The sequence below is a fragment of the Anomaloglossus baeobatrachus genome, chromosome 3 (assembly GCF_048569485.1).
Source record: "Anomaloglossus baeobatrachus isolate aAnoBae1 chromosome 3, aAnoBae1.hap1, whole genome shotgun sequence".
NCBI lineage: Eukaryota > Metazoa > Chordata > Amphibia > Anura > Aromobatidae > Anomaloglossus > Anomaloglossus baeobatrachus.
Window position 1 is genome coordinate 309,609,743 of NC_134355.1, and position 14,903 is coordinate 309,624,645.

The 14,903-nt window shown below is 46.7% G+C and overlaps 1 protein-coding gene across 2 annotated transcripts in view; it reads left to right on the forward strand.

Annotated features, from left to right (window-relative positions):
• The window catches only part of MCM9 (minichromosome maintenance 9 homologous recombination repair factor), a 123,396-nt gene that overhangs the window by 2,523 nt on the left and 105,970 nt on the right, over positions 1-14,903 (forward strand). For both annotated transcript variants that reach the window (XM_075338296.1, XM_075338295.1), the window contains exons 3-6: positions 387-700; positions 1,628-1,709; positions 10,692-10,892; positions 10,967-11,092. In XM_075338296.1, the coding sequence (XP_075194411.1) occupies positions 387-700; positions 1,628-1,709; positions 10,692-10,892; positions 10,967-11,092 (723 nt within the window). The remainder of the gene's footprint in view (positions 1-386; positions 701-1,627; positions 1,710-10,691; positions 10,893-10,966; positions 11,093-14,903) is intronic.

Sequence of the window (14,903 nt, forward strand, 5' to 3'; positions counted from 1 at the left end):
CCAACGTGACATTGAGATGAGAATCTGCCCCCTCCCATCTGAAAGTGGGGACATATCCCAAGCACAAGATTAGACTAATTCTCTCAAGATCCTTTACAGCAGACTTCAGAATCTTTTAGAACAGCCTTTGCTAGAAGCCCCCTTTAAGCCTTTGGGGTCCCTCAGTGTAAAATTGCGCATCACATAGGGAGATTTTTCTAATGGGCGTCTCTGCTCTCCGACATCGCCTGCTGTCATTGGCAGATCACTGGTATAGCAGTCTATCTAAGTCACTCACACGTCCTAAAACTGTAAACTTGTATTTCCTGTACCATATTTGTTTGAATGTGACTTATTTTCAGAAAACTATAAAAAAAGTTTGGTTTTTTTTCCGTTTTTTTTTCCAGGTTTGCCAGTCTGCCCAGAATTAACCAGAGAGCACATCCCACGTACTAGAGATGTTGGCCACTTTTTGTCGGTCACAGGAACTGTTATTCGGACCAGTCTGGTGAAGGTCCTTGAGTACGAGCAAGACTTTATGTGCCACAAATGTAAACACGTCATTACAGTCAGAGCGGACTTTGAGCAGTATTACTCCTTCTCTCCTCCTGCTTCTTGTACCAATGAAGAAGGATGCAACTCCAGCAAATTTACCTGCCTTTCAGACGTGTCCTCTCCAGCCAGCTGCAGAGACTACCAGGAGATCAAGATTCAGGAGCAGGTGAGGTGTAAAAGGGATCTATCATGGGAAGATGCTGTTTTTTTATAGGAGCAGTATAGTATGTGGGCAGGTCTGCATTGTGGTGTCTGGCTAATAGGAGTGATTGGAGAATATGGCCTTTCAGGCCCCATTTTGTTACCATGCCAGTCTTGATGAAGGGGTGGAGAGCGAGGCCTTGTACTCAAGTCATGGACTGGCATAGCGTAAGGAACGCCACCAATCTTCTTGAACTTGATGATTTTACGTCACTACACCCCAGATCTGTCTACTTTGTCAGAACTGGGCAACAGTGGTGCAAACACACAAAATCTCAGATTTTTTATGTAGCCTCGCTTTGTGTAAAAATGTTGTGACTTCAAAGCCTTTATGCCATATTTTTGCATGAAAGATTGAATAAATTGGGGCCAAAGTATAGTCCAGTATATTCTTAAGGGAAGTTCTATCCCCGCTGACTGACGCGGGCTGTGACCTATCCACTATACTGAACCCATTGCCTTGAATGGAGTCTACTGGCTTTATGGTAATGTGGCCATAATTTTACAAGAAAACTTGGTATAGAAAGGTTCACTTTCTGTCGTGAAAATGTCAGAATATTTGCAGAGGCTCAAATGTACAGGTTTATCTAGCCTAAGTGTCACTTCAGTTTCCTGGTTGTGTAGGTTAGAAGAAAGAAATGTTCGAGCCCTTTAGTCATACAGGGAATATGTATAAAATGATGACTTATTTGCCTGGGGCAACATAGGCTTTCTGTTGTGAGATTTTCCAATTCTTAACTATGCAGCTCAATGTATTCTGGCTTGTAAAATCTCATGATAAAAAGTCTGTCTCCCAGGCCTTAGGCAAGATCTGCTTATAGTAAATATGTCTTTATGCCACTTCTGCTGATTACTACAAGTCTCAGATTTGTATATATAAACTGCTTTTTAGGTACAGAGGCTGTCTGTGGGCAGTATTCCCCGATCTATGATGGTGGTTTTAGAAGACGACCTGGTTGACAGCTGCAAATCTGGTAATTAGATAATCTATTGAAATTAGAAGAACATGAGGTTTCATTTATCTTCTGGTCATTTCACCATCTTTACTTGCTCTGCATCATGGATATTGTAATCTCCGCATGGAAAACTTAGGCAAAATGCTGCGTCGTACAATACAAGCACAGTGGATGGGATTTATAGAAATCCCTTGCCTACTGTGCTTCTTTTCTCCGCAGCGTGGCTTTACGAGCTGCAGCATGTCAATTTATGCTTGCCATGACGAGACTTAGTCTACAGCGGCCTGAACCCTGATCGTGGGCACGGGACGCTGCCGTCTCCTGCGGAGAGCACTTGTGTCTCCGCGGGAGAAGATGCGCTGCATCTAGGGTGCAGCATGTCCGGATCCCATGCACCCACCCTTACAGTTATTTAGGTCTGCAGTTAACTCTACTGTACAATTCCTTTGCAAATAAATAAATCCCCCCTCCCACCCCAAAAAAAAATAAAAATTTGTGTGTGCATGTATACATGTATGTGTGTGTGTGTGTGTGTGTGTGTGTGTGTGTGTGTGTGTGTGTGTGTGTATATATATATATATATAATATTATATTATATTATATTATATTAGTACAGTACAGACCAAAAGTTTGAACATACCTTCTCATTCAAAGAGTTTTCTAGATTTTCAGGACTATGAAAATTGTAGATTCACATTGAAGGCATCAAAACTATGAATTAAAACATGTGGAATGAAATACTTACAGTGTGAAACAACTGAAAATATGTCTTATATTCTAGGTTCTTCAAAGTAGCCACCTTTTGCTTTGACTATTACTTTGCACACTCTTGGCATTCTCTTGATGAGCTTTAAGAGGTAGTCACCGGAAATGGTCTTCCAACAGTCTTGAAGGAGTTCCCAGAGATGATTAGCACTTGTTGGCCCTTTTGCCTTCACTCTGCGGTCCAGCTCACCCCAAACCATCTCGATTGGGTTCAGGTCTGGTGACTGTGGAGACCAGGTCATCTGGCGTAGCATCCCATCACTCTCCTTCTTAGTCAAATAGCCCTTACACAGCCTGGAGGTGTTTGGGGTCATTGTCCTGTTGAAAACGAAATGATGGTCCAACTAAACGCAAACCGGATGGAATAGCATGCCGCTGCAAGATGCTGTGGTAGGCATGCTGGTTCAGTATGCCTTCAATTTTGAATAAATCCCCAACCGTGTCACCAGCAAAGCACCATCACACCTTCTCCTCTATGCTTCACGGTGGTAACCAGGCATGTAGAGTCCATCCGTTCACCTTTTCTACAAAGACATGGTGGTTGGATCCAAAGATCTCAAATTTGGACTCATCAGACCAAAGCACAGATTTCCACTGGTCTAATGTCCATTCCTTGTGTTCTTTAGCCCAAACAAGTCTTTTCTGCTTGTTGCCTGTCCTTAACAGTAGTTTCCTAGCAGCTATTTTATCATGAAGGCCTGCTGCACAAAGTCTCCTCTTAACAGTTGTTCTGGAGATGAGAAGGTGTGTCCAAATGTTTGGTCTGTACTGTGTGTATGTATGTGTGTGCATACGTATGTATATGTATGTATGTGTATATATGTGTATATATATATATATATATATATTATATTATATTTCTTCATCGTTCCTTATGGGAGACCCAGACCATGGGTGTATAGCTTCTGCCTCCGGAGGACACACAAAGTACTACACTAAAAAGTGTAGCTCCTCCCTCCGAGCATATACACCCCCTGGATGACAGAATCCAACCAGTTCAATGCTTTGTGTTCAGGAGGTCACACACACACATGCATCCTCTTTTGATTTTTAATTAAAGAATTGGAAGAAAAGCGGGTCCATCCTGGACTCCCGGCATGTCCCTTCTCACCCCACTGTGTCGGCGGTGCTGTTAAGGTTGATCTCAAGTTAGGAGCCTTCCATGCCGCGCTCCTTCACCATCCCCTCGGGCTCTGGCTTGAAGTGGGAGCCTTCACGGTTCTCACTGCTCTGCAGGAGACCGGTCTCCATCCGCAGCCCTTTCAGGCCCCTGCTGGACGGATCGCTCATCCCTCAGGGACATGGCCCTGCATCTCAAAAAGCTAAGTATATGAGACGTTATTCAGGGGTTCCTTGTGTGGGGAGAGTGTGTTATTTGAGCATGGCGGCACCAGGGGTTCCTTTGCTGTGATTTCCGGCCGGTTCTCTGGTTTTTTCCTGAGAACCGCGCCGAGGGTGCCTGCTCGTCGGCCGCATGGATAAATTTAGACCCCGGCTTCGGCCGCGGCCTACTTTCGTTTCTCTTCCCCTGCATGTCAGTCATGCAGGGGGACAGTGCGGCGCCGCCCACCGGCCGTTCAGCAGAGGGGAGGACACTCCTCTCTGGGGAGATGTTTCCCTCCCCTGTAGTTCTCCTTAGCCCTCCGGTTCCCGCTCTTGGATTAACCCCCGCCCCCCCTCCTCACTCCAGCGCCATTTTCTCAGCGTTTTCACACTGATCGGCGCTGGCTGCTGCAGCTCTGCAAGCTGTCTGGGGGTCCAAGCTGGGAATCCGGAGGGCACACAAAAACGGCCTGGTAAGCCACAACCTCTGGTTGTGGACTTTTATACACTCTCTGGGGGTCTTTCTGAGTGAATTCTTTACTAACAGAGCCTCCACCTCAGCAGCATGTCTGTCACTAGGAGCAAGGCTGCAAAGCTTTACGCTATATGCACTGCATGTAAGCTCATACTGCCCGAACCAAGCACATATCCACACTGTGATGCCTGCTCTAACGTGGTGGTGCCTCAGCCTGGAGTCTCCCCAGTGGTCCCTCCGGCTGCTCCAGCCCCGGTGGCTGAACCCCCGGCTTGGGTAGCATCATTTTCTAAAGCTATCTCCCAGTCCTTTGCCGACTCCATGGGACAGCTGTCACGGACTCTGCTAACCATGCATCAGCCCCCTTCTCAGGGTGCCTCTGCTGCTCCGACTCGCTCTGCAGAGCTCACAGAGTATGTTTCATCTGAAGACCCCTTCCTCCTAAAAGGAGACGCAGGGACTCTTCTCCTTCCTCGTCCCACGGCTCTGATTCACGTGCTGAATCGCAAGGCGAGGAGGATGCCTTTACTGTGGGCTCAGACGCTACGTCTATGTACCCCATTGATCTATCTGAAGGTGATGCGGATGTTAGTGACTTGATTTCGTCCATTAACTCCGTACTGGACCTTAATCCACCAGTGTCAGACGAACAAGCTTCTTTGGTAGAAAAACACCAGTTTACCTCACCTAAGAGAGCAAGGAGTACGTTTTTTAACCACTCCAGTTTTCAGGCCACTGTGACCAAACCCAGGGCCTGCCCTGACAAACGCTTTCCTAAGCGTACCTCTGATGACCGTTTTCCTTTTCCACCTGAGGTGGTCAAGGAGTGGGCTCAGTCACCAAAGGTAGATCCTCCGGTGTCTAGAATCTCAGCCCGGACAGTTGTGTCTGTGGCGGATGGCACCTCTCTTAAGGACTCCACTGACCGCCAGGTTGACCTTCTGGCCAAATCTGTATATGAAGCGGCAGGGCCTCTTTCTCCCCGTCCTTTGCAGCAGTGTGGGCTCTTCAGGCCATCTCTGCTTCTCTGGCGGAGATGCACTCCCTCACTAGGGACTCTATGCCCGAAATGGTTGCCTTAACTTCCCAAGCTTCGGCTTTTTCATCCTATGCTATGTCTGCCATTTTGGAGGCGTCTCACCGCACAGCGGTAGCCTCCGCTAATTCCCTCGCGATCCGCAGGATCTTGTGGCTTCGTGAGTGGAAAGCAGACGCTGCTTCCAAGAAGTTTCTAGCTGGGCTCCCTTTTTCTGGGACCCGGCTGTTCGGTGAACAACTGGATGAAATCATTAAGGAAGCTACTGGCGGGAAGAGTACTTCCTTGCCACAAACTAAAACCAGGAAACCTGTCCAGGCAGGAACCAGTCGAGATTTCGGTCCTTTCGGTCCTCTAAGCCCTCAGCCTCGTCCACTAACTCAGCTAAGGATCGAAAACCCAACTGGCGCACGAAGCCTCGTCCTCAGAAGAACGGAGGAGCCGCTGCCACCAAGGCAGCCTCCTCTTGACTATCCGGCCGCGCCAGCAACGTCCTTAGTCGGTGGCAGGCTATCCCACTTTGGCGACGTGTGGTTTCAACACGTCTCCGACCAGTGGGTGCGGGATATCATCTCCCACGGCTACAGGATAGAATTTTCTTCCAGCCCGCCAAACAGATTTTTTCTGTCCACTCCCCCCTGCTCCAAGGCCGCCGCCTTCTCACAGGCCGTGGCATCCTTGCAGGCCAACGGAGTGATTGTACCGGTTCCCGCTCGGGAACGGTTCAGAGGTTTCTACTCAAACCTCTTCCTAGTCCCCAAAAAGGACGGTTCCTTCCGGCCCATCCTGGATCTCAAGCTTCTCAACAAGCATGTTCAGGTGCGGCACTTTCGCATGGAATCTCTGCGATCAGTCATTGCCTCAATGACCCAGGGAGATTTTCTTGCATCCATCGACATCAAAGATGCCTATTTGCATGTGCCAATTGCAGTTTCACACCAGCGTTGGCTCCGTTTTGCAATTGGGGAGGAACACTTCCAATTCGTGGCTCTCCCCTTCGGGCTAGCCACGGCAGCTCGAGTATTCACCAAGGTCATGGCAGCAGTGGTTGCGGTTCTGCACCTCCAGGGGTTGGCAGTGATTCCTTACCTGGACGACCTTCTAGTCAAGGCTTCATCCAGTGCAGACTGTCAGCGGAGTGTCTCGCTCACTCTTGCCACGCTTGTCCAATTCGGGTGGCTTGTCAATCTGCCAAAGTCCACTCTGACCCCGACCCAGAAACTCACGTACCTAGGGATGCAATTCGAGACTCTGCCGGCACTTGTCAAGCTGCCCTTAGTCAAACAGCAGTCCCTTCATTGGGCGGTGCGCTCTCTGTTGCGGGCCCACCGTCATTCCATCAGGCACCTCATGCAGGTGCTGGGTCAGATGGTGGCGTCAATGGAAGCGGTTCCCTTTGCCCAGTTCCATCTGCGTCCTCTGCAGCTGGACATTCTCCGCTGTTGGGACAAGCGGACCTCTTCCTTGCACAGGCTAGTGACTCTGTCGCCACAGACCAAGAGCTCTCTTCAGTGGTGGCTTCGGCCCCTCTCTCTATCCCAGGGACGCTCTTTTCTGATCCCGTCTTGGGTAATTCTCACCACGGACGCCAGTCTGTCCGGCTGGGGAGCAGTGTTTCTCCACCACCGAGCACAGGGCACTTGGACTCCGTCCGAATCAGCCCTCTCGATCAATGTTCTGGAAATCAGAGCTGTGCTCCTAGCTCTCGAAGCCTTTCACCACCTGTTGGCGGGCAAGAACATTCGAGTCCAGTCAGACAACGCGACAGCGGTTGCCTACATCAATCACCAGGGCGGGACTCGCAGCCGCCTGGCAATGTTGGAGGTACAACGCATCCTTCAGTGGACGGAGGACTCCAAGTTCACCATATCCACAGTCCACATCCCAGGCGTAGAAAACTGGGAGGCAGATTATCTCAGCCGTCAAACCGTGGACAGCGGCGAGTGGGCCCTGCATCCGGCGGTGTTTCGGTCAATCTGCCGCAAGTGGGGCACTCCGGAAGTGGATCTCATGGCATCCCGGCACAACAACAAGGTCCCGGTTTACGTGGCTCGCTCCCACGATCCTCAGGCCTTGGCAGCGGACGCGCTGGTTCAGGATTGGTCCCAGTTCCGTCTAGCCTATGTGTTTCCTCCCCTACCTCTCTTGCCCAGAGTCCTGCGCAAGATCAGAATGGAGGGCCCTCGGGTCATAATCATTGCTCCAGACTGGCCCAGACGAGCTTGGTACCCAGACCTGCTCCGTCTGTCCGTGGAAGTGCCGTGGCGTCTCCCGGACCGCCCAGACCTTCTCTCACAAGGTCCGTTTTTCCGCCAGAATTCTGCGGCCCTCAGGTTGACGGCGTGGCTCGAGTCCTGGATCCTGACGGCTTCAGGCATTCCTTCCGAGGTCATCTCCACTATGACTCAGGCTCGGAAGTCTTCCTCGGCCAGGATTTACCACAGGACTTGGAGAATTTTCCTGTCCTGGTGTCGTTCGTCCGGCCATGCTCCTTGGCCTTTTTCCTTGCCGACCATCCTGTCTTTTCTACAGTCCGGTCTGCAGCTAGGACTATCCCTCAATTCCCTCAAGGGACAGGTCTCGGCTCTTTCAGTGTTGTTCCAGCGGCGTATCGCCCGGCTGGCTCAGGTGCGCACCTTCATGCAGGGCGCATCTCACATCATTCCTCCTTATCGGAGGCCCTTGGATCCCAGGGACCTTAATCTGGTCCTCACGGCCTTACAGAAACCCCCCTTTGAGCCTCTTAGGGAGGTTCCCTTGTTTCGACTTTCCCAGAAAGTGGTTTTTCTGGTGGCCATATCTTCTCTCAGGAGAGTCTCTGATTTGGCTGCGCTCTCTTCGGAGTCACCCTTTTTGGTTTTTCACCAAGACAAGGTGGTTCTCCGTCCGACGCCGGATTTTCTCCCTAAGGTGGTATCTCCTTTCCACCTTAACCAGGACATTTCATTGGCCTCCCTTTGTCCGGCCCCTGTGCATCGCTTTGAGAAAGCATTGCATACTTTAGATTTGGTGCGGGCGCTCCGGATCTATGTGTCTCGCACCGCTGCTCTTAGGCGGTGCACCTCTCTCTTTGTGCTGACCGCAGGTCAGCGCAAGGGTCTCTCGGCTTCCAAACTGACCCTGTTGCCTGTTGGCAGTTCTTGTTCCGTGTGTTTTCACCGGCTGTTGTTGTAGACGGAGGTTCCGGTTACTCCGGGTTTTACTCTATATCTACTTATGGGTGGATGTCCTCCTTCAGCTTTTGCACTAAACTGGTTGGATTCTGTCATCCAGGGGGTGTATATGCTCGGAGGGAGGAGCTACACTTTTTAGTGTAGTACTTTGTGTGTCCTCCGGAGGCAGAAGCTATACACCCATGGTCTGGGTCTCCCATGTCGGAACTATAAGAAAAAGAATTTACGGTAAGTAAACAAAATTCTCTTTTATATATTTATATATATATATCAGTGCCTACAAGTAGTATTCAACCCCCTGCAGATTTAGCAGGTTTGCACATTCGGAATTAACTTGGCATTGTGACATTTGGACTGTAGATCAGCCTGGAAGTGTGAAATGCACTGCAGCAAAAAAGAATGTTTCTTTTTTTTTTTTTTTAAATAGTGAAAAGTTTATTCAGAGTGTCATTTATTATTCAACCCCTCAAACCACAAGAATTCTGTTTGGTTCCCCTAAAGTATTAAGAAGTATTTCAGGCACAAAGAACAATGAGCTTCACATGTTTGGATTAGTTATCTCTTTTTCCAGCCTTTTCTGACTAATTAAGACCCTCCCCAAACTTGTGAACAGCACTCATACTTGGTCAACATGGGAAAGACAAAGGAACATTCCAAGGTCATCAGAGACAAGATCGTGGAGGGTCACAAGGCTGGCAAGGGGTACAAAACCCTTTCCAAGGAGTTGGGCCTACCTGTCTCCACTGTTGGGAGCATCATCCGGAAGTGGAAGGCTTATGGAACTACTGTTAGCCTTCCACGGCCTGGACAGCCTTTGAAAGTTTCCACCCGTGCCGAGGCCAGGCTTGTCCAAAGAGTCAAGGCTAACCCAAGGACAACAAGGAAGGAACTCCGGGAAGATCTCATGGCAGTGGGGACATTGGTTTCAGTCAATACCATAAGTAACGTACTCCACCGCAATGGTCTCCGTTCCAGACGAGCCCGTAAGGTACCTTTACTTTCAAAGTGTCATGTCAAGGCTCGTCTACAGTTTGCTCATGATCACTTGGAGGACTCTGAGACAGACTGGTTCAAGGTTCTCTGGTCTGATGAGACCAAGATCGAGATCTTTGGTACCAACCACACACGTGACGTTTGGAGACTTGATGGCACTGCATACGACCCCAAGAATACTATCCCTACAGTCAAGCATGGTGGTGGCAGCATCATGCTGTGGGGCTGTTTCTCAGCCAAGGGGCCTGGCCATCTGGTCCGGATCCATGGGAAGATGGATAGCACGGCCTACCTGGAGATTTTGGCCGAGAACCTCCGCTCCTCCATCAAGGATCTTAAGATGGGTCGTCATTTCATCTTCCAACAAGACAACGACCCAAAGCACACAGCCAAGAAAACCAAGGCCTGGTTCAAGAGGGAAAAAATCAAGGTGTTGCAGTGGCCTAGTCAGTCTCCTGACCTTAACCCAATTGAAAACTTGTGGAAGGAGCTCAAGATTAAAGTCCACATGAGACACCCAAAGAACTTAGATAACTTGGAGAAGATCTGCATGGAGGTGTGGGCCAAGATAACTCCAGAGACCTGTGCCGGCCTGATCAGGTCTTATAAAAGACGATTATTAGCTGTAATTGCAAACAAGGGTTATTCCACAAAATATTAAACCTAGGGGTTGAATAATAATTGACCCACACTTTTATGTTGAAAATGTATTAAAATTTAACTGAGCAACATAACTTGTTGGTTTGTAAGATTTATGCATCTGTTAATAAATCCTGCTCTTGTTTGAAGTTTGCAGGCTCTAACTTATTTGCATCTTATCAAACCAGCTAAATCTGCAGGGGGTTGAATACTACTTGTAGGCACTGTATGTATATGTATATATATATATATATATATATATATATATATATATATATATATATATATATATATGCCAATCATTTTCTGGCACAGGGGATCATCGTTATTTTCCAGATGTATATGAAGAATGCCACTGGTGATTTTTTTTTTGTTTTTTTTAATTGTGCATTTGCAGTCACTGTGCTTTAACACATTTAAAAAGAAAAAATAATCTACTATAACTTATGTATTCACTTTTTTATTTTTTTTAATTATTTTCTTGTCAGGCTGCTAATGCTTGTGTATTGGCCAAATGCTTCTCTAAACTTTGCAGTCTGATCGTTCTTTGTACCGTTTTCGGTAAACCTTTGTTTGCTTGATTTCTTTTTCACCAGGTGATGACGTGACAGTGTACGGGGTGGTAATGCAGCGATGGAAACCACTGTATGTTGATGCACGCTGTGACATCGAGCTTGTCCTGAAGGCCAACTACATTTCAGTGAATAATGAGCAGCCTTGTGGTGTAGTCATAAATGAGGAAATCCGAAAAGAGTATGAAGAATTTTGGGAAAGGTTCAAGAACAATCCATTAGAAGGTAACTTTCCTGATACACATACAGCATGTCTGTCATAGAAATGGATTCATGGAAAATATAATTGCTTCTCACAGGTCGCAATGAGATCCTAGCCAGCCTGTGCCCGCAGGTCTTCGGTATGTTTGTGGTTAAGCTGGCAGTAGCCATGGTGTTGGCAGGAGGAGTACAGAGAACTGATTCTACTGGGACCAGAGTGAGAGGTTGGTTTCAATAGCTTTTGCTTTTATTACAAAACACCCCCCCTCAGTGTTTTTGTTTTTGTTTTTTTTTTTTGTTTTTTTTTGCCCCCCCCCCCCCCCTTCCCCCCATTTTTCTTCCTTCCCTGCCTTCTTTCTAGAGCCATACCTTTTTTTATTTTTCCATCAATCTTGCCATATGAGTTCTTGTTTTTTGCAGGACAAGTTGTACTTTTGAATGAACACATTGGTTTTACCATATAGTGTATTGGAAAACGACAAAAAAAATTCCAAGTGCGGGGAAATTGCAAAAAAAAATGCAATTGCACAATTGATTTTTGGGTTTTAATTTAAGCCCCCGTCACACACAGCGATATCGCTGCTGAGTCACAGGTTTTGTGACGTATCAGCGACCTCGCCAGCGATATCGCTCTGTGTGACACGTAGCAGCGAGCTGGCCCCTGCTGCAAGGTCGCTGATCATTACAAAACGATCAGGACCTTTTTTTTGCTTGTTGGTCTCCCGCTGTGCAACATGCATCGGCGTGTTTGACTGCGGGAGACCAACGAGCACCGACTCTGTGTAAGCAGTGTACGCTGGTAACCAGGGTAAATATCGGGTAACTAAGTAAAGCTCTTTGCTTGGTTACCCGATATTTACCCTGGTTACCAGCGTACGCCGCTTACAGGCTGCCAGCGCTTGCTCCCTGCACACGTAGTTATGGTAAATATCGGGTAACTAAGCAAAGCGCTTTGCTTAGTAACCCGATGTGGTTACCAAGCGCAGCATCGTTACATGAGTCGCTGGTGGCTGGTCGCTGGTGAGATCTGCCTGATTGACAGCTCACCAGCGACCATATAGTGACGCACCAACGATCCCTGCCAGGTCGATCGAAGGTGGGATCGTTGGTGTGTCGCTACATGTGACGGGACCTTTACAATGTTTACTATAGGGTAAAACTAACCTTGATTTCTCAGGTCATTATGAGTTTACAGATAATAGAGATGTATACTTTTTCTTTTATCTAAAGGGTATAAAAAAGAGTAGCGCTTTTTTAGCCATTTTCCGAGACCCACAGCGTTCTGCTTTTTCGGGATCTAGGGCTTATTTTTGGAGCGTTGAGCTAACGTTTTTAATTATACCATTTTTGTGTAGATGTGATGTTTTGATCACCTGTTATTGCATTTTAATGCAAAGTTGCAGCGACGCTACACCGTGTACCAATCAGAGTAACTGATTTTATATTATGATAGATCAGGCATTTCTCAACATGGCAATGCCAAATATGTTTTTGTGGGGTTTTTTTTGTTTTTTTTTTCTACACATGAGTGAAAAGGGGGTGATTTTGAACTTTTAGGTTTTTTTTTTGTTATTTATTTCACTAGTCTTACCCCCCCCAAGGGAACTTTATGGCAGCACAGTATGATTGCTTGTGTTGATCACGTGGTTCTTGGTGCACTGGGAACTTGAGAGGTTTTCTTTAGATCAAGTGAAATTGTAAATGTGTGTCATCTATAAAGCAAGCAAAAATCCATGGAATGTCCTACACCGCCACACTCATTACAAGGTATATACAGTGGAGAAAATATGTATGTCATACACTGTCAATTTTGCAAGTTTTCCCACCTACAAAGAATGTACAGTCATGGCCAAAAGTTTTGAGAATGAAAACAGATCAACAGAATTATATTTTCACATGATCTGTTGCCCTCTGGTTTTTAATTGTTTGTCTGATGTTTACATCACATACAGAAATATAATTGCAATCATATTATGAGTACCAAAAGGTTATATTGACAGTTAGAATGAGTTCATGCAGCAAGTCAATATTTGCAGCGTTGACCCTTCTTCTTCAGGACCTCTGCAATTCTCCCTGGCATGCTCTCAATCAACTTCTGGACCAAATCCTGACTGATAGCTGTCCATTCTTGCATAAGCAATGCTTGCATTTTGCCAGAAATTGTTGGTTTTTGTTTGTCCACCCGTCTCTTGATGATTGCCCACAAGTTCTCAATGGGATTAAGATCTGGGGAGTTTCCAGGCCATGGACCCAAAATCTCTGTTTTTTGTTCCATGAGCCATTTAGTGATCACCTTTGCTTTATGGCAAGGTGCTCCATCATGCTGGAAAAGGCATTGTTGGACACCAAACTGCTCTTAGACAGTTGGGAGAAGTTGCTCTTGGAGGACATCTTGGTACCATTCTTTATTCATGGCTGTGTTTTTAGACAAGACTGTGAGTGAGCCCATTCCCTTGGCTGAGAAGCAACCCCACACATGAATCGTTTTAGAATGCTTAACAGTTGGCATGAGACAAGACTGGTGGTAGCGCTCACCTCTTCTTCTCCTAATAAGCTGTTTTCCAGATGTCCCAAACAATCGAAAAGGGGATTCATCTGAGAAAATGACTTTACCCCAGTCCTCAGCAGTCCACTCCCTGTACCTTTTGCAGAATATCAGTCGGTCCCTGATGTTTTTTCTGGAGACAAGTGGCTTCTTTGCTGCCCTCCTTGAAACCAGGCCTTGCTCAAGCAGTCTCCGCCTAACAGTGCGTGCAGAAGCACTCACGCCAGCCTGCTGCCATTGCTGAGCTAGCTCGGCACTGCTGGTAGTCAGATCCCGCAGCTGAAACAGTTTTAAGATACGGTCCTGGCGTTTGCTGGTCCTTCTTGGGCGCCCTGGAGCCTTTTTGGCAACAATGGAAGCTCTCTCCTTGAAGTTCTTTATGATGCGATAGATTGTTGACTGAGGTGCAGTCTTCTTAGCTGCGATACTCTTCCCTGTTAGGCCATTTTTGTGCAGAGCAATGATGGCTGCACATGTTTCTTTAGAGATAACCATGGTTAACTGAAGAGAAACAATGATACCAAACACCAGCCTCCTTTTTAAAGTGTCCAGTGGTGTCATTCTTACTTAATCATGACTGATTGATCACCAGCCCTGTCCTCTTCAACACCCACACCTGTGTTAATGGAACAATCACTAAAACAATGTTAGCTGCTCCTTTTAAGGCAGGAATGCAATGATGTTGAAATGTGTTTTGGGGGTTAACGTTCATTTTCTTAGCCAATATTGACTTTGCAAGTAATTGCTGTTAAGCTGGTCACTCTTTATGACATTCTGGAGTATATGCAAATTGCCATTAGAAAAACTTAAGCAGTAGACTTTGTAAAAATTAATATTTGTAGCATTCTCAAAACTTTTGGCCATGACTGTAGAGGTCTGTAATTTTTATTGTAGGTGCACTTCAACTGTGACAGACACAATAAAAACAAACAAAAGAAAAAAAAAAAACAGGAAATCACATTGTATGATTTTTTTTTTTTAAATAATTAATTTGCATTTTATTGTAATAAGTATTTGGTATTTGATGCAATAGAAAACAGGACTTAATATTTGATGCAGAAAACTTTATTTGCAATTGCAGAGGTCAGACATTATCAGTAGTGACCAACTCCTTGATACAGATAGTCTTCAGGATCTTTCAGGTTGCAGGGTATGTCACTGGGCAACATTGAGTTTCAGCTCCCACAAAAGATTTTCTATTGTGCTCAGGTCTGAAGACTGGCTAGGTTACTCCAGGACCTTGAAATGCTTCTCACGGAGCTGCTCCTTAGTTGTCCTTGCTGCGTATTTCAGGCTATTAAGATGCTGGAAGACCCATCCACGACCTATTTTCAATGCTCTTACTGAGGGAAGGAGGTTGTTGGCCAAAATCTTCCGATACCTGACCCCATCCATTCTCCCTTCAAAACTGTACAGTTGTCCTGACCCCTTTGCAGAATTGGCCCCTGGACGAAGGTGTTGCCAAAACGCGCGTAGGGAGTGTTCTGGAC